Source organism: Orcinus orca, chromosome 1 (assembly GCF_937001465.1).
Source record: "Orcinus orca chromosome 1, mOrcOrc1.1, whole genome shotgun sequence".
Lineage (NCBI taxonomy): Eukaryota > Metazoa > Chordata > Mammalia > Artiodactyla > Delphinidae > Orcinus > Orcinus orca.
In genome coordinates this window covers 124,144,667-124,167,700 of record NC_064559.1, presented here as the reverse complement: position 1 = coordinate 124,167,700, position 23,034 = coordinate 124,144,667, and the positions used below count along the sequence as shown (strand labels likewise).

Here is a 23,034-nt window from a genome sequence, read left to right as displayed (position 1 = left end):
TTATTCTTCTTTCCTCCTATTTTTGCATGTATTTGTTCCCTTCCTTTGTTTTCTAGTTTTATTTCCTCCCCTATTCTCCATTTGAGGAGGAAACATTAGTGTTTTTCTCTGGAAAAATGTTCCCTGAACACTCCCTGGTGGTCTAAGTGATACCAGGATCAAGGGTAGGTCTTAGTGAGGGCTGTAGAAATGTTTGCCCAAAACTGTCAACAGATGGGGAAAAAAAGCTGAGTCATTCCTCAGCTCTGTTCTTATTCAGCTCTAGGTTTTAGGGTTGTTTAGTGAGGGCGGCTCTGAGATGGCCCAGACTTCTCCAGAAGCTTGAGCTGCTTCCTTGTACAACTTTTCCTGTTCTTGATTTAGAGGCAAACCATGTTGTAAGCTGCTGTTTGGAGGGAAGATGATGAAGAAAAGAGTCTACAAGTAAATCAGCTTTTCTATAGCAGATAGGAAAACAGGGTCCAGCTACATCAAAAGATTTATCCAGGACAAAACACATTTGGTATTAAAACCATGACTGGGCCCTGGTAGTCCAGATTTGAGTCACTTTTCCCTTTTTGTTCACTCAGCAAATATTTCCTGAACACCTACTCTGAGTCTGGCACTGTGCTAGTCTGGGAATTGAAATGAGAAGCAGTTCTTTGCTCGTAATGGAGCTAATTTCGAGGGAAGTAGACGATATTAGACAATGAAATGTGGTACAAGAGCTGTGATTTACTATGAGAATATATGATGAAACTTGATGCTTACCCCGCCTGGGAATTCAGTGAAGGCTTGCTGTAAGAGGTAGCAGCTGATTGCACCATTAAAGGATAAGCAATGGGAGTGAGTCAGATGGAGGTGGAAGAAAAAGGTGTGTGTAGAGGTGAGGTAAGGACAGGAGAAGATGCCTTGGCAGGAAAAATAGCGTATGCAAACTGGACAGAGGTGTGGACGCCGTCTATCCAGGCATCTCAGGGCATTTTCTGTAGCTGGAGAAGAGGTGTCTGGTGGGAAAATGTGGAGAATTGGCAAATGCCAGATTTTGGAGGGTTTTAAAGCCAAGCCAAGAAGTTTAGGCTTTCTGGGCACTGAAGACAAATTAGATGGTTTAAACAGTGAAGCAACATGATTAGATATTTTAGATTTTGTTGGAGGCTATTCGGAATGTGAGTTTTAAGGGACCAGATTAAAAGGTGCTGCTAGGTGTCAAGGATAAGAAATAATGATGGCCTCTCCTAGGGCAGTTGCAGAGTGGAAAGGTAAGGATAGATTTGAAATATAGAGAGGTAGAATCTCAGGACTTGGAAGGAATGAATGCCAGTGTCAAGGAAGGGAAGTGATCAAGGATGGCAGGATGGTAGTTACCCCCAGGACTTTGGATCCTGGATTTGAATCCCAGCTTTGCCTCTCGCTCGCTGAGTGACTTTGGACGAGGAGCTTTTCCTTTGTGCCTCCATTTGCTCACTTGCAAGTGCAGTCTTCGCTACCTCGTGGGGTTGCTGTGAGGAGAAGCTGAGTTAATGCCCGTCAGGTTCTTAGATGAGCGCTCAGCACAGAGTGAGGGCTGCGGCCGTGTTGGCTACTGTTACTAGGACCTGCCATGATCTCTTTAACGTTTATTAGTTTATCTTGTCCTAGTCTATTGGTGAATATTAAGATAACACAGCTTTTGTGTGACGCTTTGCCCATTTTTCTCCACAAAGATTGAGTTCTTCCCCACAAGGATCTGCATCTCCTTTGAAGACCTCAAAAGTGGCTTTGTCCCCTTCGGTGATGGCCAAGAGGATAAACAGAGGCTCTTTGTCCTCAGGCACCAGTGTAAGAAGGTAATTTTTCTCTCCTCCTTCTGAGGCACTGGCAGGAGGTAAAGGAAGGCAGCAGCAGACAATGGGTTTGGCTGAAGTTTGTGAGAGGAGGGGACTGGGGGAAGGGGAGAAACCACAAAAAGCACTGCGACCCTCTAGGCTTCTGTTCCTGTCTTGAATTGTGGGGACATGGCCATGGAGGGAATGCTGTACGGCATCCCTTTCCAGAGCTTGCCCAACATGATCCAGGGAACAGAGCTCAGTGGCGCAGACTAATAATATACGACATAGTCATTTTCTCCCCTGATGTGTATGGGCCGAACTAAAATGGGTAGGGATGTTTGATGTAGTCATATGATCGAATATATAGAAGTTAAATCTTGTACTTAGGTCTGCTTTGTACTCTCCCCTTATATAGTCCTTTTCATTTACTTCCTGCCACAGGGCAAGTAGAAACCCGCACATATTCTATTTCAGGATCTCTGGTCAAACTGTTCTAGCCAGCTTCTTGAGTCTTAACTACTTTTGAAAGAGGAACTTACCATGTATAACTAAAGGCCACATATTATAATATCACCAAGAGCAATTCTGTCACCATTTGCGTTGATCAGAACTGTCTTCATCCCATTCCCCTAATGTCATAATCATGTGTTTTAGAAACGTGAACCCTGTGTGAGTATACATGGCTGTCTATGTTCCCCCCCCGCCCCACCTGTGTTTTTCGTTCAGCTTTTCCATGAACTCCCGGCTAGCCAGTTCTCTAGGGAACTTGAACGCTGCAGCAGAAGATCCAGAGAACAAAAAGACTGCCTCACCCTCCAAGGTGGGTTTCGTAGGCAACCCGTTCACCAGCCTCTTGAATGGCAGCTCCCAGCTGCCTGCCAGAAATTACCCTGAGCTCAACAACAACCAGTACAGCAGAAGCAACAGCAGCAGTGGGAGTGCCCTGAACAGTCAGCCAGGCCCTCACAGCGCCAAGACCGAGGATCACGCCACCACCCTGCGGCCCTCCTACACCGGCCTTTCTTCTTCCTCAGCGAGATTCCTGAGCCGATCAATCCCTGTAAGTTCACAGACACCACCTCTTGGCCCTCAGAACCCTGAACACAACTTTTGTGCCTTGCCTTCCCAGCCGAGGCTGCCACCAAAGAAATTTAATTGCGCCAAGGAAGCCTTCTGATCGATGCCTTCCCTCTGTGCTGTGAAACTGTCTCTGCACGTACATCTGCTGGCTCTTCTTCAAGTAAATGCCAAGTGTCGACCCAGTTTTCTTCCTTCCTTCTTTTTCTTCTCCTTTTCCCACTCCTTTTTAAATGATTTCTCTAGGAAGGGTAGCAGCTTTCGTTCCCTTCATCATGGACACCGTTGTCTTCAGTTACTTTTCACTGAAGTTTCGAATCACTCAGCAAAGTCAGGGGTCGAGTCATACGACAGACAGCATCTGCTTTGGTTGTAGTGGCTTTTTTTTATCCTGGCTTTTTCTACATCATTTATCAGTGGATGAATTTGGAGTATTTAAATGTGGAAGGTGTTGAATGAATAGTGTCTTCTCAGAACTAACCATCAAGCCCTTGACTAGGTCACCTGCAGGGAACTGACCCAGAATTATTAAATGGCAAATGGAGGGTGCTTATATGGCAGGTTTATGGTAGGTACTCGGGATGTAGGGGACGGGAAGGCAGGGTAACAGGAAGACATTTAAAATTAGCTGTCACTCTTCTAGAGACAGGATGGAAGATCTCCAAACACATTTTACCCATGAGCGCGTCATTTTGGTTACCAAGCCCCCTTTGTGACCAGTAATCCCTATTAGGGTAAAATCTTGTTGGTCCACCCCCCCCCCCCACCGTGAATCACTTTAATCACATATTTTGATTGCCTCAAAAGGAATTGAGATCTATGGGAATGTGAGTTTTGATGTGAGAGAACAAGGACAAGATAGGAAGGAGAAATAGAAATAGATGCCACAGATCAAGGCAATGTCAGTCAAGGTTAAAACGCGACATTGACTCCACTCAGGCACAAGCAAGCCCCAGGTGTTCTGGGAAGGCTGTGGTCTGGCACCCCTTCATGTCCACTGTTCTTCAAACACTTCCTCAGCCATTATCCTGGAAGAAGCAGGTCTCTGCAGGGGAGGGGAGGGGAGGAGAAGTGCGGGTGGCAGTGTGCCTCTCACCGCCTCTCAGCAAATCCATACCCCACGGTAAAAGCTAATGGGACCCACTTTCCCTAGAAGGCAGTTTAGAAACCACTTTGTGGATGTGAAGATGCAGCGTGTGTGTGTGTGTGTGTGTGTGTGTGTGTTGGTTGGACTCATTACTACTCCCATCCCTACCTCAGGCCTCTTTCAAAGTTTTTTTTTCCACTCTATCCACACACAGTCCTTTCTGGCACATATGATTTCCCCCAATCTGATTTTATTCCCAGTGATGTTTCTCAACATTATTTTAGATTCCTGTAGAGATTATAGCCTAGGCCCACTCTACCCCTTAATTTGACTCTAATCCCACTAAGTTATGGGTACATATGTATCAGTAAAACTTAAATCCTAGTAACTGGGATTAGATGGAAAATGAAGTGTATTTATTATATACATTTTTATAACTAGTTTTACAAGTCATTATACTTCACAGCAGGAATTGAGTTCAGTCAATATTTTCATATACTGATTGTGGGTCAGCCTCTTTTTTAGACCAGAGTACAGATCTCTCCATTTTCAGAAAAAGTGTTATATATATAGATAGATAATTATATGAATACCTTGTAGATTTCATGGCTAAAGGTTTTGTGTGATCCACATTTATAGCTCAATACCAGAAGGATTGGTAGCTTGATAAGAATGACATTCTACTTGTTCTGGATCTCAGTTTTCCTCTTTGCTAGTGGCAGCATGGGAGCTTCCTTTAGATGATTGTTAGTCCCCTGGCCACCATGTTTATGTAACTTGATTTTGGTTTCCTTCCATATTTTCCCTCTCCTGGCCTCTATACAGTGATTTTCCAATAATTAAATTTAAAGTAATACTCTGTGTGGGCAGCTGCTGCTTCTTCCCCTTCTCCTTAAATTTGTCATCTTATTGTAAAGAAAAGCATTTATAAATAGAATTGCCATCAAGACAACATTTTCCTCCCTCTCACCCTCCCAGGAAGTAAGAATAGCCAGGTGTCTTGTAGCCGATTTTCCCTCCTTCATCTTTGCCTAGACAACGTCTGTGAGAGGGAGGGTTCCAAGTCCTTACCCCTGCTGGCTCGCCGGCAGAAGGTCTAAATTAAGATGGAAATTCCCGTTTTATGTGGAATAAAGTAGGAGGTTGGGAGTTTTTTCCTTTATCGGTTCAATGAAGCTTTTCTAATTGTTACAGGTTTCTTGTCTAAATAAGATGGTCCTTTTTTCCCAATGCTTCTGAAGATGTGAGACATATGATCCTTGAAGAACTAGGAATAAATCACTCAACAAAAATGTTTTTAAATCCTTAGGTAGGGAATGAAGTCTAGATGGCAATATCCTCCTCGCACCTTTAAGAAAGGCCCAGAAACTCCTAGGGGACGGGGGTTGCTGGGTGTTTAGAGGGCGTCTAATATTTTAAAAGCTGCAATTAGCATCTCTCTTGAAAGCTGCAATTGCTTCTCACTTTGTGCAGCAGTTCAGCCCCCAGAAAAATGTGGAAATGATTTCCTTGTTCTGTCATTAAATGCTTTAACACAGATAACAAGAACAGATGTTAAGGAATCCTTATGGTTGTGACAGAATTCTGAGAAGCAGATTTTATTTTTAATTGGACTGTTCTGTTAGCCTTGAGGTTTCTACTGACCAGTGCAATGCACCAGGTTTCATTTTGGCCGACCCACCTACTGTAAAAAATCAGTTTTCCCTCCCTGACATTCAGAGGCGTTTTCAAATCTTAAGAGATGAGGGACGTGTGATTACGGCGTGGGTGGGGTGGAAGTATTTTATTAAATTGAAATTACTTGCGGTATCTGTCTTGAATATTCGCTCTGTGTTATTTTTAAGAGACTTACCACTGAATTGCTATTCATCTGCATTGTCCTTACCTGACCCTGCAAGTCTGGGTTAGGTCACAATGCTTCCCCCATAAGCTCTTCTACACCCTGCCTTGGTCTTAATTGCAATACTCAGATTCTCGCTCTGCATTTTAATCATCAGTTCACTAGTCTGTATCCTCCGCTAGACTGTAAGCTCTGTGGCGGCAGGACCAGTGTCTGTTTTTCACGGTTGTATGCTCTGTGCCTTGCATGTAGTAGGCATTCATTAAGTATTTCTTGAATGGGTATATTATGGATGGCTGGGTATTTAAATGAATGAATGTGGTAAGAATTATTGCTTCCATTTTAAAGATAAATAACTTGAGGGTTTGAGAGTTTAAATATTTTGCCTTAGATTGTACCACAAATATGTAGCAGAGCCATAATTTGTACCTGGGTCAGTTTGACTCCAAGAAAGCATATTCTTTTGATTACATCATGTCATAGATATGCTGTGATATGTGTTTAAAATAGAGGGATATCTAAAGGATATGCCTTTTTTTCCAAGAAGGGTTAGGGAAAGCTGTGAAGAAGGCATAACATTTTAGTTGGGCTTTGGAGGATGAATAGGAGCCTTCTAGAAATCTAGTGATGAAAATAGGAAGACGGGGAATGGTCATTTCAGACAATGGGAGCTACAAGAACAGAGGTACAGCCTTAGTACCATAGTTAAGTTCTTAGTTTCTAAAGACGAGTAGACCTGGGTTCAAATACTGTCTCAACCATTTCCTTGTGGTGAGTACTTTGGCAAGTTATTTAACCTCTCCAAGCCTCAGGAGGTGGGAATAATAATTTTCAGGAGCATATTTAGGTTTTGTGCACCTGAAACTTATACAGTTTGGTGGGATCTGTTTAAGATAAAGAGTACAAACTATTTTTGTAAATTGTATACAAACATATGACTGTGTGCTTTGAAAGGGATTTGTGTGACTGTGAGGCCTTAAAGCTTATGTGGTAATGATAATAATCTTTGTAATAGGGTGGTTGTGATGATTAATTGAGATAAATCATATGAAATAGTTTACACAGTGCCTATAGATAATGCTCAATAATTTTAGCTATTATTGTTTTAAGAGCAGTGAGTGTTCCAGTGTAGCTAAAGCCAGGGTGGTTACCTAAAGATAAGGCTGGAAAATTAAGCTGAAGCCAAACTAGGAGGTGCAGTGTGACTACTGGAATCTTGTCAGCAGGAGTGGCTTGATCAGATCTGATTTGATGAAGATAATCCTGGCATTCATGGGGATGGGAGCTCTTGCTAGAAACCCTGAAGGCAGGAGACCAGTTTGAGCCCTGTCTGCTGTCTCCCAACCCTACCTCAGCAGGTTTCTTTCGGTAAATTCTATGCTTTTCAACAATTACGCCGTGTTTCAATGCACATACGTAGTAGTATAGATACTATTAAATAATCGTATATGACCAATAGCTCTAACATATTTTTACTCTGAAATTTTAAATGATATATTTATTTTTATAAATGGAAACTTAGCTATTGAAAAAAAATATGGTCCTTAGAAAACATATTTTTTACAACATTTGATATGAGGAGTTGTAAAATAATGTGCTTTATTATAAAAATACATATATATAGCCAGGTTGGCTACAAAGAATTTTTTGTGACTTCTGTGTCAGAAATTAATCTTTGCTTGATGGGAACAGCCTTTTATAACAAGATTTTATTGTATTGACCTGTGGGGAATATAAACATAAATAAGATAAGCAGTCCTGTAATAAGGTTCTTCTGAAAGCTTCTTCAGGTATCACCTATTAAAATCTTTTTTGTGACTTTTAAAATTATTAAGTAGTAGCTTATACTAAGCTTTGTTATTCACTCATATATTGATCTTCAAACATTTTCAAGAATATTCTCTTAGTGATGTTGCAGGTTACGTCAGTGAGGCCATTCATTGTCTCTTGGAATTTCCCCATTCTTCTCTATTCTGCTGCTTTCTCATCTTCTTTGTTGTGTTAGCCTTGTTGATAATCTTCTTAACTCAATCTTAATTTATACGTTAAACTGGGGTCACAAACTCTTTCTGTAAAGGACCAGAGAGTATATTTTTGGCTCTGTGTCCCAACTCTTTTATATATGTGTATGGAGGGTGTGGCTGTGTTCCAATGAAGCTTTATTTACGGAAACAGGTGGTGAGCTGGATTTGTCCCCTGGGCTATAGTTTGCCGATCCCCGCTTGAGAGCATAGCCAGGTAATAGATACTGATCTCATCATCATTTGAAAGTGACCAGTGATCCCCTAATTGTAGAACATTGATCCTGAATTCCTTTGCTGAGCTTTCAGACTCTCTGTCCTTTGTTCTCCTTATTGTATCTTTGTACCAGCTTTCCCCTGCTTGACCCTGAGGGTGGTTTCCTCCCCTACCTCTTGGCCTTTGGGAAGCTCTTTCTTGGAAGCCCCCTTCCTTCTTCACTAATTTCTCATTATGAGAAGACATATTATCTTCCATATACGCTCTGAAACTCTTCTCAAGAAATCGAACCCACCAAATGGTTTACTTTTTAACCTCTGTTTCTATTCATGATGACTGTTTACTACTTTATCAATATGTAGTGTTGCTTTGCATACACAAGCATCTGTATTTGTTTACATATTGTCTATACATGCAAGACTTTATACATGCAATTTTTATTTGCAAGTCTCCAAATTTTAAACTTTGTGTAGACATTTTGTAAAATTCTTTTCTATCTTATGGTTTCCAATGCAGTTCTAAACACAGAAAAGTATTAAAAATACTCATTTGGTTTAAAGTTGAAAGGAAGATTGAAATGAAATATTGTGTACTACTTTAATGTTCTCCTTCTGCCTATTTCATTTAATAAATTCTTATTCTTTTTATGGCTATTCTTCATTTTCTCACCTTGAGGATCTCAGATGATAAGTTGTTTTGAGATTGCTTTGTGATTTGCCTGTTGCTTCAGCCTGTGAGAATTTGTCTCCTGATTGCAGACTTTGTCAGTTCTCTTGGTGTTCACGTTCCTTGTGTGCTTTAGAATTTTCATTTGTAGATTCACTCTGGATGAGAGGTTTTTGTTTCTCTCCCCTCTCTCTTTGTTTTCCCTGCCTCACCTATTGGCTTTCTTCTTGGCTCCACTTGACGCCCTAGGTGTTCCAGTCTAGAAACAGATTCTTCATGTCCCAGCTTCTTCTCCTGTGGTGAGCTCGGGAGGCTGACTTCTCAGGCAAGGATGCAGCTGTGCACAAACCTGGCCCAAGGCATTGTTTGTGGCTTCCCTTGGCCCCTTTCACAGGTGGGAGAGCCTGACCCCAGCCTCAGATTCAGGCCAGCAGCTTTTAGCCTGTGTACCCCCAGGAATGGGATACCTGGCCACCTCTGCCAGCTTCCAGCTCTGTAGCCAGTGGCCTGCCACTGTGTCTTAGTTCATTTCTGGGCCATGAACATGTTGATCTTACTTTTGTGTCCTGTTGTGCTTTTCTTCCTCACATTTTAAAAATATTTGATTTATACCCAGAGTGGTCATTTGGAGCATAACTTTCAGCTCCATCTTGATATGAAGTAGGTTCAGTCTCTGGGGTTAACCATTCAGGGTCTTTTTGAGTCTTCCCCCCACCCTCATTTCAAACTCATTTCCCTTCACTCCTGAGCATGATCCTTTTACTTCTTCTATGTGGAACTTGAATATTCCCTGCTCCAAGGGCCGTCATCCTTTTCTTACATGCTATGCTCCCAACCTGGTTCACCTTTGCTTTCAGACTCCTTCCCTTCAGAAGTTAGCCTAAATCCTACTTCCTCCTCTGTGAAGCCTTCCTTGGCCTCACCCAACTAGAGCAGTCTTGACTTTTTCTTAATTTGTCCTCTCTGTATTGGTCATTTGGCCTTTATCATTTCTGTTTCGTATTGAGAGTCACCTTTCCCATGGGTATACGCCTTGGATCCCCACTGAGTTGGTTGGTAAACTTGAGGTTAGAAACCGTGGCATCTTACTTTTATTAACTTCATAGTATCTAGCATTGGATTCTGCTTACTTATTTGATTATTGGTTTATTTATTCCATGTTTTTGTCTTTTCTAATATTGAGTAGGTCGTTTATTTCTTCCAAAAATTTGAAATTTACTGTATGTGTATAAGGCGTTTAACCCAGAAAGGCATGTTTTTATTGCAACCCCCTATTACACACAGACACACGTACATGCAGGTGTGCATGCATGTGCAAACAAGCACAGATGCCCCATGCATGTTACTTGTAAAGTCATTGAATCTGCCCCTCATGGAAGAAATCTTTGGTAAACAACACAGGCTGTTTGCTGTTGAATATCTGAACCCACAGGGCTGATATGTGTGTGAGAGAACTGTTTATCCATAGAAGCAGATATTTCTCTCTCTTGGTCAGACTATTGTGAAACCCTCAGTTCCGTAATATTAATGAGTTCATCATCTGTGTGGGCTTTGGCATCCTCAGGTTCAGTCTCTGATTGAAAGTTATTAGAGTGAAAAGAAAGGACATAAAAAACCAGTATGTTAGTGAGCTCAGCTGCTATAACAAAATACCCTAGACTAGCAGCTTATAAACAACAAATTTATTTCTCACCATTCTGGGGGCTGGAAGCCAGAGATCAGGTGCCAGCATGGTCAGGTTCAGGTGAGGGCTGTCTTCCGGGTTGCAGGCTGCCATCTTCTCATTGTATCCTCACATAGCTGTAAGAGGGCGAGAGAGCTCTCTGGGTCCCTTTTATAAGAATACCAATCCTGGGGCTTCCCTGGTGGCACAGTGGTTAAGAATCCACCTGCCAATGCAGGGGACATGGGTTTGAGCCCTGGTCTGGGAAGATCCCACATGCTGTGGAGCAACTAAGCCTGTGCGCCACAACTACTGAGCCTGTACTCTAGAGCCCGCATGCCACAACTACTGAAGCCCATGTGCCTAGAGCCTGTGCTCCTCAACAAGAGAAGCCATTGCAATGAGAAGCCCGCGCACCACAACAAGGAGTAGCCCTCGCTCGCCACAACTAGAGAAAGCCCATGAGCAGCAATGAAGACCCAACACAGCCAAACATAAATAAATAAAATAAATAAATTAAAAAAAAAAAAGGAACACCAATCTCATTCATGAAGTCTCTACTCTCATGACCTAATTACCTCCCAAAGCATCTGCCGCCTAATACCATTATACTGAGGACTTTGGCTTTACTTTTTAGGTACCAAGCTACTGCCAGCATGTGTGACAACTGTAACATTTTTCTAATCCTTATCATCATCCTCATCAATGATTTACTGAATACCTCCTATGTGCCTCACATTGTATCAGGTGCAATATTTATACATCATCTTATTTATTTAATCCGTAATTGACAGATGAGGAAATTAAGACTCAGAGAGGCAGTGACTTGCTCAGTCTCACAGCTACTGTATTTTAAACTTCCTTAACTTCAGTGATCTTTGCTTTTATTCACTTGGAAATCCATTTCATGGATCTTATTATTGCTTAGAGCATTGCTTCTGATGTCTTGAATTCTATAAGGCCCATATCAAACATACCGCCCCCGCCCGCCCCCGCACCCTACTGACTCTTCCCCATGACCTCTTTAGGACCCTTGCCTGTTTCCCTTCACAGTTTACTTCCTTCTGTAGCCCCATAGTCATTTCTGCTTCCTTTTTCCAACATTCTCTGTTCCACTTGGACCTTTTTTCTGTAGCCACTTTATCACTAGCCTCCCAAATTAGATCAGTTCAGCCATCTCATGTCTGTTTCTAGTCTCTCTCTTCTGAGCTCTGCTGGAGAAAATCCCAATTTTGCCAACTGACTCCATTTCAAATGAATTTCTAATTTACCCTGACCCTTAAGTGCTCATAAGTAGTTTACTTATCCCATTTTGGCTCCCTTTCTCTTCCCCACATTGGCTGTTCCGAAGCTTTTTCACGCTCTTCATCGACACAGCTCCTCCAACCTTAGTTAACCTGGTCCTGAGTTCTCCTGAGAACATAGAATTTTTCAGGAATAATTCCTCTTCACTGTCCTCTTCTCTACCTCAGAGTGTATCTGCATCTGACGTGTCCTTTTATTCCTTTTTTAAAAAAGGAGGCCTACTGTTTTCCAGTGGTAACCCTACCTGCCTGAACTATTCTTTCCAAACTGTTCCTAGGAGTTGCCCCATCCACATCCTTTCTCTGCTAGATCTTCAGTGTCTTACCGTCCATTTGGCTATCTCCTCACCTGTGAACAGGTACAGAGTGGTCTTACCAATTTCTCCCCTCAGTTCTGTCACCTATCATAGTGTCTCCTTTATGGACAAACTTGGACAAGGGAGGTGGCACCACAGTATGGTGAAAGTCTGTCGCACAGGCTGCCACTGACTTCCTTCAGCCAGATCTGATGATCTCTTGTTAGTCTTCACTCTTCTTAGTCTTCCTACAGCATTTGACTCTGTTGACCACCGTTTTCTCCTGTTATTTTTGGTCTCTTGAGTTTTGGAATATTATTTTCCCATTTCTCTTTTTCCCCCCATTAAATAGTTACCTGTTTGTCTTCCTCCACCCGCCCCTTAATGATTTTTCCTAAGGCTCTGATCTTGGTCTACTTCTCTCTCTGGGTAATCATCTCCTGAGCATTGAACTTGCATTTCTAACTTCCTGTGGGCAGTCCTGGGAAAGAATACATGCTTTTTCAGTTGTCTACTCCTCCTTTTGTTTCCTGGCTTACTGATTGTGATCTTTATACATCCAGTCATCCAAGCTAGAAATTTGGAATGGTCTTTGACGTTACTTCTGCCTTCCCTGTGCCACATCCAGCCACTAAGTCCTAGCAGTTTTCCCTTTGAAATGTCCGTATTTTGTCTCTCCATTCTTATCACTGCTGCCTTCATTGAGGTCTTCGTGGACTATTGGGTTAGCATTTTAAATTTCCTCCCTGCCCTCAGTATCTCTTGCCTTTAAACTTTCCTCTGTACTGCTGCCAGCGCTGGATGTCTAAGGCACAGCTGATTAAATCATTCCTGTGTTAAAAGTCATTCATCGTCTCCACTTTGCACACAGGGTCTGGTCTGGATCCCTTGCCTGCCCCTCGGCGCCCTTCCCCATCAGACCACGTGCCTCCCGCCCTGTTTTCTCCAGCAGCTCCACCCGGCATCCTGACTGGCGTTCTGCCTCGTGCCGAGCCCCTAGCACAAGCAGTTTACTCTGCTTTTCCTCCTGTCTCTGCTTGGTTTTTTATTTCCTGGCCTGGCTCACTAGTTATCTTTTTGATGACGCATTTGTGACCCATCCAGGCAGAAAGCCTTGTCCTTCTCATCTCTCGTGGGACTTTGTTCTCACCCTCTGGTTTCTCTCATAGTATAGTCAGCTGTATGTGATTCTCTCTCTCCTCTGCTGGCTTTAAGCTCCTCAGAGGCATCTTTGTTTTCTCAGGTTCCAAAGTGTGGAAAGCACCTAATAAATACTTATTGAACTAAACGTTGTATAATCTATCTAGGTTCATGAAAGTTAAGCAAATGGCTAATTAGGGGCCCATAATCATTGCAAGTGCAGGAAGCACTAATAAAAAGCAAACAACTTCTCAGCTTTAACTTTAATATACAGCAATCTGAGAGTTTTGTTTTGTTTTTTTCTACAAATGTGGCTTTACTAAAATAAAAGAAAATACATTTCAACCAAGCTTGCATCAGTATAAGTTTGGTGTTCAGATGAACTGAAAACACGCATGTAATGGTTGGCTGAGTCAAATTGAGTGTCAACAATCTGTCATCTAACAATTGAGCTCTTTGTGATTGTTGAAGAGCACATATTAAGTTCCCCTAGAAAAAAGAATCTATTAAAAGTTATGCAGGAAGGTGAAAGAATAGTTTGTATAGCATTTTAGTTAACCAAAATTGCATTGTTAAATCTTAGGGTCCCTGAAATGCTTAGAGAGCACTGTAGAAAAATGCTTATACCTCTTTTGAAGCTGATTTTATCACAAACCTGATTTTATCACAAACCTTAACCTAATATGATGCCAATAAAACCTTATCCAGCTATGCTTCTACTAGTGTTATTGCAGAAGTATTATCATGTTAGCAGAGGCAGATACTTTCAATAGTATTGTGAAACCACATTTGTGGAAGTATGTATCAATGCACGCAGTTTGTGTGTTTTTAACTTACAAACATTACAACTGGAGACTCCATTGCAAAGCCATAAAAGACCCAGGAGTATAGAGGCAGTTATAGATAAATTTATTTTTCCCCAGTGTTTATTTTTTCCTCATTTGTTCATTAAAACTTAAAAACACTGGAGTTATATATAAGATACCATATTACCAAACATGTGTTTCTTTCCTTTAACTATCAGTGATGCCATTAAAACAAATCACTTTTTAAAAATTGAAGTATAGTTAATTTACAATATTGTGTTAGTTTCAGATGTACAGCAAAGTGTAAAACAAATCACTTTTTGCCTCTGTAGGTGCTTTTTGCTTCTGTAGTTAGAACTCAAACCAAGGTAACTAGTAGACTATTTTTTTCTTCCTAAGGGACTTGGGAAAATGGGGAAATGCAGGAAAGAAAAAGTCAGTGTGACAAAAGCACACGGTGATTTTGACCTACTAGGAAACCAACACTCCAGATCGTAGGGTCCTTTGGTCCAAGTTGTTTGAACACTAAGACATTATTGCATTCATTTGCTCGCAAAGACCTTAACTTTCATTATTCTTTACAATTTGCTGTTTCTGATAGTCAGTTTATAGTTTTATTTATTAACTATTTGTACAGTATTTATATCAATAATTATTAGACATTTTTCTATCATGATTAGGTAACTGGGCTGTTTAAAAAAGAAACACCCCCAGAATACCTAAATTTTTAATGTCACTACCTACATCTGCCAAAACAGATTAGTAGCACATTTCCAGAACAGAACAAATTGTCTTGATCTCCTTACCTAACACTGTGTTTTGTGTCAAATCCAGCTGCTTTCAGAGCAAGAATTCTTGCTGGAAGCTTATATTTTGACATAAAAATTTTGGGGGCTGCAATGTAAGGTAATTTTATCCTTCATTTGCAGGCTGAATATTGCTGTGTTACTAGTTTAGGGTATTCATACTGTAAAAATACCATATGATCATGATAAACTTGATCTGGTCTTAACTCACTGTGACCCAGTTGAACCTAATGGCCACATGAACTTGAATTTTCTATTAAAGAAATTAAAATCTCTTGGTTATATAAATAAGTGCTACTTTGTAAAATAATATTTACACCTCAGGTCTCGCTTCCTTCATAACCATATCATTGTCATTGCTGAGGGTTTTTTTTGTTTCTTTTTTCAGATACATTAGGTATCAATTCTATGGTAATGATAAAACAAATTGGCTAAGCAGAATTAAAACTTTAATCAGAATATTTAAACATGGGTGTTCTTATAAAGAAAATTTCCTTATAGAATATTCCTGAAAATTCTTTTGGATTCAGTTCTATTGAAAATCATTTAAAAATCATATCTCCTTTGCAGTAATAAATAGTACACTCTCTTTTGTATGTTAGTATTTCTTTGCTCGCTCAGGATCATACCCTGCTCATTATTTGTCTGTGTCATGTGGTAGAGAATGTTTATTTGAATATGTAGTGAATCACAGGACAAATGCTGGAAGCGTCTTGAGGCATTACATTGTGGTGGCTAAGAGTTTGGGCTTTACAGCCAGACTGCTGGAGTTCAAATTCCTTTCTAGTTGCATGATCTTGGGCAAGTAACTTTACTGCTTTGTGCCTCAATTTCCCCATCTGTAAAATGAGTTGTTCAGAGCGTTTAATGAGTTAATACATATAAGATGTTTACAACTGTGCCCGGTATGTAGAAAGTACTCAATAAGCATCTTTTACAGAATAATTGACCTGTTAAGTAGTATATCTAATGTAACAAAAATTCCAGTTAGTTGTACTTCAGTTAATCTATTTTTTGAATAATAAAATCAATAGCAATAATGATATTGTTTATGGAGTACACAGTGCATTTTCATTTTTACTATAAAAATTAAAAGTGCCAATAACTGGGATATTAATAACTTGAGGATACATGTACATTTGGAAAACAAATGAACCAGATACCCTGAGTACAACCCCATTATATAAACACGTGGTGCCTGAAATCTGAATTTCTGTCACTATTGTTTCCCCAGTGAAAAGACCTCGAAATATTAGTTATACTTTTCAAAAATGATAGGTCTTGTAGATTTTAACAATTCTCTTTCTTCCCTAAGTCCAGTTACATTAAGATTTTTGTTTTAGACTGAAAATGAAAAGGGGTTAATTTGTTACAAAACACTGATGTCGGAATAATTTGCTAAACCCGTTTTACTGATCTCTTATTTTCTTTAATTTTCTTTACACCATATAAAGAAACCATGGGACATGTTTGGTTTCGAGAACTTTGGTATCATATTTTTATCCCACAGTACCTAATATATACATACTATTGATGTTCAATAATTCTTGAATGAATTAATCAGCATGACAGAAGTTTCATTCTTTGGCCAAATCATGTCTTCATTCGTTTACAGAGGCCTGCAGAGAGAATTAGGCAATGTAAGTGAGCAAACTGGGTGAGTGGCAAAGGAAGCAGTAAAGACTGTGGTCCTCTGAATCTGAAGGCTGGATTAAACACCAGCCAGAGTTTCTGACCTCTGCTGTGTGCAAGGAAAGGCTGTCTGCCAGAGACTAATGAATATATACTTCACATGAATGATTGAAATCCTTAGTCTAATATTCTAAACTATTTCCATTTTCTAGTTCAGTGGGTATCATGATTCCATAAAATAAATAAATACATGTACACACATATTTACCCCCTATATATTGATGCATAATGTAAAACACTTCAACCTGGAAGAAAGTTAGTTTAACAAAGGTCGCTTGTCTAGTGTCTGTTCATTTGCTGTATTTCTGTTTATTGAGAGTTGATGGAACTTTAGAGGTGCTTGCAAAAACAACTTTGTTGTAAATTTTCAAGCAATCAGAGGAGCTTTATAATTTATGTTAGTATGAATAACTTTTCTAATTAGAACAAAAGCGAAAGTTAAAATATTCCCAAGAAAGCATTGGCCAGTGTATAGCATGCATGTGTGGCATTTTTGCTGCTGGGGAGACCTCGTGGCTCTGCCCTCTCTGCAGAGATTTCAGAAGAAACTGGGAAAAACCACCTAGAAAAATGATAGTCCACTTTCAAGCTCTAACTGCTAGGATGGTAGCTGATGTCCCACAAGTTAAATGGGCTTCAAGGCACTGGACCAGTTTCACTGGACTTTCTCAGAGTTTTACCTCTTATTCTCTCTGTGAGTTCAGGTATATTTACATTATAGTACCCTAAGTCTTGATCATCTCTCCTGTTTTGAAGCCTTGACATAAACTACATCCTATAGTGAGAAAGCCAGTTTGCCAAACCTTTTCCTTTTTTCTTCCTGCTCTTAACATTTAACCTCTTCCTTGAAACTTGCAGCCTCAAGAACGCACCTCCCTGCCACGACCTTCCTTTTCCGCCCCTTGCCTAATCTTTTGCTTGTGCACAATGTTACTCTCACCCTATGTATATTATTATTTAATGTTGGCACCTTTGTCTTTTCACTTTGTGTCTGTGTGACAGTGTGGTCTTTTGCCCTTTGAGGGCAAGGACCATAACTTTTGACTCATGGTGTTGATAGATACTTATGTAGTAAATGGCTGTTGATAGGGTATAAAGTTCACTGGGATTTTGAAGCTGTTCAAAGATAGTTTGAATCCTTTTGTAAATTATATGCAAAATGGACAGATTCTTTTTTACTGATACCCATACTATCAATAAAATGGACCATTCTCAGAATTGATGACCTATTAATAAAATGCTGCAGATAAATCTGAAAAATAATTATTGGAGGAAGAGAAAAGGGCATTTGGTAGCAAATCAAGTAAACTTTATTTTTCTAAGGTATTTGACTAGAAGAATTATGCAAAGAAATTGTTAATGTTTAGGCTGATTTATGTTTCTTCTTTCTAACTGCTGTTTGCTGCTCAAAAATAACTGTTTGGCAGATTTTCTCTACCTGTCTTTATCTTTTCCTGGTTTATGTCTATTGTCAATGCATTCTGATTACATATCTGAAGCATGCTCCTTTTATATGTTCTTATCTAATGTGATGTAGGATGTTGCATTATTTATTTTTCTTGAAAGTTGCCCACTGTTTATTATGTTATGACTGCAAGACTCTTCTACACAAAAGCTTTTTGGGTCTTAAGATCAGATTTCAAAGCTGTAAGTGCTTTGTGTCCCGCCTAAGTGGAAAGGATTTATAAGGTATTTATTATATCCATACATCCTTAAGGAATCTATTTAAATGACGGCTAATTCTCCTGCATTAGAAGCATTAACATTCATTTGCTATGCATTGCATTAAATAAAAAGTATATATATTCCTTAAAGTATACTCTAATAATCTTCTATTTAGTGACAAATGTCATTTAGTACTTTTGAGTAAAACTCAATAGTATTGTACAAAAGCTTAAAAGCAAGTTTAGTTCTACCTACCAATTTCCAAATAATACTTAATTTTTAATCACTAGTATTAAATTAGTAAGCCTTTTAAAATATAAAGTTTTCTTGCAATTACTTTACCTAATGGAATATCTCATTCTTAGCAAATACTTTGTTTCCCTCATCTTTTTCTATTCTTTTCTAGTTTATTCATTTATCTTTTACATAATAGACCCAAATTGCCTTGTGTTGAAGGAAGAAGCTGCATAATGTACAAGAAATTTTGTGTGTGATGGAATTTAACCTCAGTTTATGTCTCTCCCCTGCACAGTCCCTTCAGTCTGAATATGTTCATTACTAAGGCCTTGCCACTCCGGTGAAAGCTGTTCTACTCTTAGACACAATTGCTTCATCTGGACGAGCAATGTAGAGAGAAAGCAGCTGCTTTTGCCAGAAGAATATCTCTGCCTTCTTACCTTAAATTAAAGAGAGCACTAAGATAACACCTTCATGAGACTTGAAACCAGAAAACTCTGGTTAATGACTACTATAAATGCACTGAAACTATGTTTATGAAGATGTCAACCCTTTTTAAGACAGTTTTCATGTTGAATTTGGTATTTTGAAAGGTTATTTTTTAATGTATTTCATAATACATTTGTTATTACATTTACATGTACAGTGTTATGTTATGTATGTATTGTGAACTTTAAAAGACTATTTTGATAAATTTATAAATATATAAAATTATGTAAAAACTAGACTATATTTTGACTTAGGTTTTCTTCCTGTTTGCTACCAAAAATTTGTATTTTGAATTTGTTTAGTATGGTTTTATCTACAATGAATAAATAATTCCTCTTTATTAAGAAAAAGTAAGGGAGAAAGTTTTAAGAAAGTGATTTTTCTGTTCCCACTATGAATATGGCAGAACAGTTCATTCTTTTGGGAAGTCAGTCTAACTTAAGTTTATCCGAGTGTATCTCTAGCAAGAGTACAGTCATTTGATATGGCTTATTTAGACCATTTCATTTCCCTTTGTTTTTGTTGCTGAGCCATTTAGTTTTGCATCTTTGGGGGTTTTAACAAAATTTAACATCCAGCTGAAGATCAGAATTCATCGAATATTTCTTCTGAAAGAATGGTTTTGCTCTATGAAATGACTCTACAGTCCAAATGCTTTTCTTTCCTCCTCTCAAAAGAGTTTGTAACCCAATTAGAGTATTCTGGTTTTTGGTACGAGGTTTTTGCCTGTATTCACACATGGTCTGGCACCAGTTCTAAATCAATGAAGAGAAAAAAAAACTGAAAAAGATGCTGCTAAGTAGTTCAATGTATTAATAGAGGAGATAAGTTTAAAACAGATCACAAACCCCTGACACACAAGCTGGCATATCTGAAACCTAACATGAAAATGAAAGGACTCCTAGGTACTTCACAGCCCTTTCATGTAAATGTAATCTTATATTTAGGCTCCAGAAGCCGGTAAGCTTCTTTTCCTTGGGGAGTTGGGGAGTCTTTGATCCTGTTTGTTTTCCATGCTGCTTAAGAATGGACTACTCAGAGACAGTTCAGTGGATTCATATGAAGTGCTTTACTCTCAACCATTGAGTTATTTATCATATATTTATTAGAAGGGGGTACATTGAGACTATTATACATGCTTCATCAAAACATCTTGTTTATGTTTTACATTTTAAAAAAGGCATTTGAATGAATGTTTGACTCAGGTTCGTTAATTTAACCTTCAAAAACTGAAGTACCAAACAATTGCACTAAACTGATGAAAAAAAGGAATTGTATGTTTTAGGAATCAAAACTTAAACTAAGTGGAATTAAACTGTATACCTTTTCTAAAGCTAAAATAGTAAAATATTTTATTATGAGTTATTGTAAAAAATGATTGGTTAATTGTATAGGAAAATGATGTATTTTTTCAAAATTATCAGTGAAGAGTAATTCAGATGATATTTGAGACGTGGGGGAAAGGGAACCATATTGACAGTTTTAGTTCTGTGAATACTAACTTATGTGCAGCTACTAAATGATTGTAAAATTGACTACTGTAAATTTTTCATAATTATGTGTGTACTTAGTCATATGTATCTACATGGGTATGTCTTAAACTTATTTATACACATGTGCATACATAGACAAACCGAGAAGTATATGTGTATAATATAGAAAGTATATAGCAAAGTGATTCTACTCCAATAATAAAAATTGTTTGACATGTATTTTGTTATGAATAGTTTACCTTCAAAAAGATATTTTGTTCTATTTTAAAGTGTAGAATAATACACTGCTAATAAATAATAAAAGTTTTATGCAATTTACATTCTCCCTGGCTTTTGTAATTTGGAGTTATCAATGTACTGAAGTATTTTTATAATTTTATATTTAATCCACTCTGGTTGGTGCCTTTCGAGCTTCTGAAATTCTCTGTTGCAGGTTTTTAGTTTATAGACTTTCCAGGTTGTGGTCATTTCCTGAAATATGTGACAGTGAGCACAAAGAAATCTTATACTTTGAATTTCACAAGAGTCAGGTAATGTCAGGCTCTTACTGTCTTCCTCTCTATATAATTTTCCTTTTTGTTAATAAAATACTGTTCATATCAGTGTTTTGGGCCTGCTTGATCATTTATGACTATTGTATGATACACTGGTCATCAGTTCCTTTTGAGAAAGAATAGCTGCTTTTTTTTAAAGGAGAAATTATAGAAATAAATCCGATGGCACAAACCTCGCCACTGTTGGATCTATGCCCTGAAGAGCTGGCGTGGGAGGGAGAAGCTGCATTATTTATTGGAGATATTTTATGTATTCAACTAGATCTCTTTGGGTTGTGATGTTTCTGAGGTTTTCCCCTTCTCTTTTGTCTTCTGAAATTTTTCAGAACACATAGGAAAGATTGTGGGTGGGAAGATAGTTTCACTTCTTGAGTTGGGAATCTGCCAATTAGCTGTTCTCACAACACTGCATGAGACAGTTGGAGTACCGAGGTTGTCATGGGACCACATCTTAGAGAAGGAGATTTCTTATGAATTCATCAACCTGTCTAGAAGGGCAGAAAATCAGATTTAGTTCTTACAAAAAAACATAGTAGAAAAATCAGTTAACTAGTTCCAATAAATTTCTCACCTACCAGTCATTGAGTTCACATGGTTTTGTTACCCTTAGATGTCAAATGATTTCTTTCTTTCTTTTTTTTTTTTTTGGCTGCACTGGGACTTTGTTGCTGCGCGTGGGCTTTCTCTCTAGTTGTGGCGAGCAGGGGCTACTCTTCGTTGCGGTGCGCGGGCTTCTCCTTGTGGTGGCTTCTCTTGCTGTGGAGCACGGGCTCTAGGTGCGTGGGCTTCAGTAGTTGCAGCATGCCGGCTCTGTAGTTGTGACCTGTGGGCTCTAGAGTGCAGGCTCAGTAGTTGTGGCGCACAGGCTTAGTTGCTCTGCAGCATGTGGGATCTTCCCGGATGAGGGCTCAAACCCGTGTCCCCTGCATTGGCAGGCGATTCTTAACGACTGCGCCACCAGGGAAGTCCCTGTCAAATGATTTCTAAATCTCCAAACACACCTGGAGAGGCTGCCCTATGTATGTATTCAGCTGTGATTCAAATAACAGCAGGAACATGAGTTGACCAACGGTAAGCTCTCCAAATGTGTTTTCAAAATTGTTCTCACTTGTATGCTTTCCTTGGTGACATGTGTTAAACCATCACTATGTTAAAAAGTTTCTACTTAAACCAGTTGTCAGTGTGTAAGCTGAACAGTACTCTGTGGTGTTTCATATCATATAAGAAGACTGTGCTCTTTCCCAAAGTGCCCTCCTAAGGCAGAGTTGCCTGCGAAAGCCTTGCAGTCCTCTTCGCAACACTCAGCACAGCAAGAATTTGCTCGCTGTGTATCTGCTCAGAAGATTAATTAGGGAGGTTTCTAATTACAGCGAGACACAATCTACAGCATAACAGAAAACTTTTTTATTTACACATAGGTTGTGTAGAGGTGGCACCTCTGGCAGAGAAAGGAAAGCAGAAAATAACTGCATTAAGTTATTTTGAGCTGGATTGATATGTTAATATATTCCCACCCAGTTCCTTCTCTATGGATTGAATTATGATAATCATCTCAAGAAGGAGAAAAATAGCTTTTCTAGAGAATTTAAAACTTTTTTTGGTGAGTACAAGTAGAAACTTATATTGGAAGACTGCTTTTAATACAAAATTCAAATTATTTGGAATTGGTTTTAAATGGACGAACATAAATTGACTTTTCACTCACCATACCTCGCTTTAACCTGCATACCACCAAAATGGAGATGACTCACAAAGCCTATTTTGGTTTGAATCAAGTTGATCAAAGCTTTTATGAGAAGCTGGACTGCAAACGTTTACATTTACATTAAACTTCAGAATCAGGGGTAACGATCTATCAAATGTGTTTTGTTTATTTATATTATGGTTCTCTCCCAAAAGGATTTAAGGTGGCTTCAAAGATTGGAGAGGGCATATCATAGAGGAGTGAGAAGGAAGGGGCTTTGGACACCAAATTTTGAGGAAACTGATGCTGAGACTTAAAGCTGAGATGAACAGCCTCTCAGATGTCATAGGATATGGTCTACTCTTAGGTTGGGCACATTTATACTAAATGCACACCTCTGGTCGGTTCCAGAGCTCCTTATTGGTATTTATTTTACTCAAAACTTTAAGAATAATATAATACATGATTGTTAATTATAAGCTCTATGCTGTACAGTGGATCTCTAGA

The 23,034-nt window shown here is 39.1% G+C and overlaps 1 protein-coding gene across 5 annotated transcripts in view; it reads left to right on the top strand.

Moving 5' to 3' along the window:
- Window positions 1–20,607, top strand: part of CDC14A (cell division cycle 14A) — a 180,824-nt gene extending 160,217 nt beyond the window's left edge. For 3 of the 5 annotated variants that reach the window (XM_004263081.2, XM_049708390.1, XM_033433835.2), the window contains 2 exons: window positions 1,686–1,808; window positions 2,517–3,043. In XM_004263081.2, coding sequence (XP_004263129.1) covers window positions 1,686–1,808; window positions 2,517–2,967 — 574 coding nt within the window. In that variant the 3' untranslated portion in view covers window positions 2,968–3,043. Of the gene's footprint in view, window positions 1–1,685; window positions 1,809–2,516; window positions 3,044–18,602 lie in introns of those variants that run through there. The other 2 variants (XM_004263082.3, XM_049708398.1) reach the window with 1 other exon arrangement.
- Window positions 20,608–23,034: the final 2,427 nt, after the last annotated feature.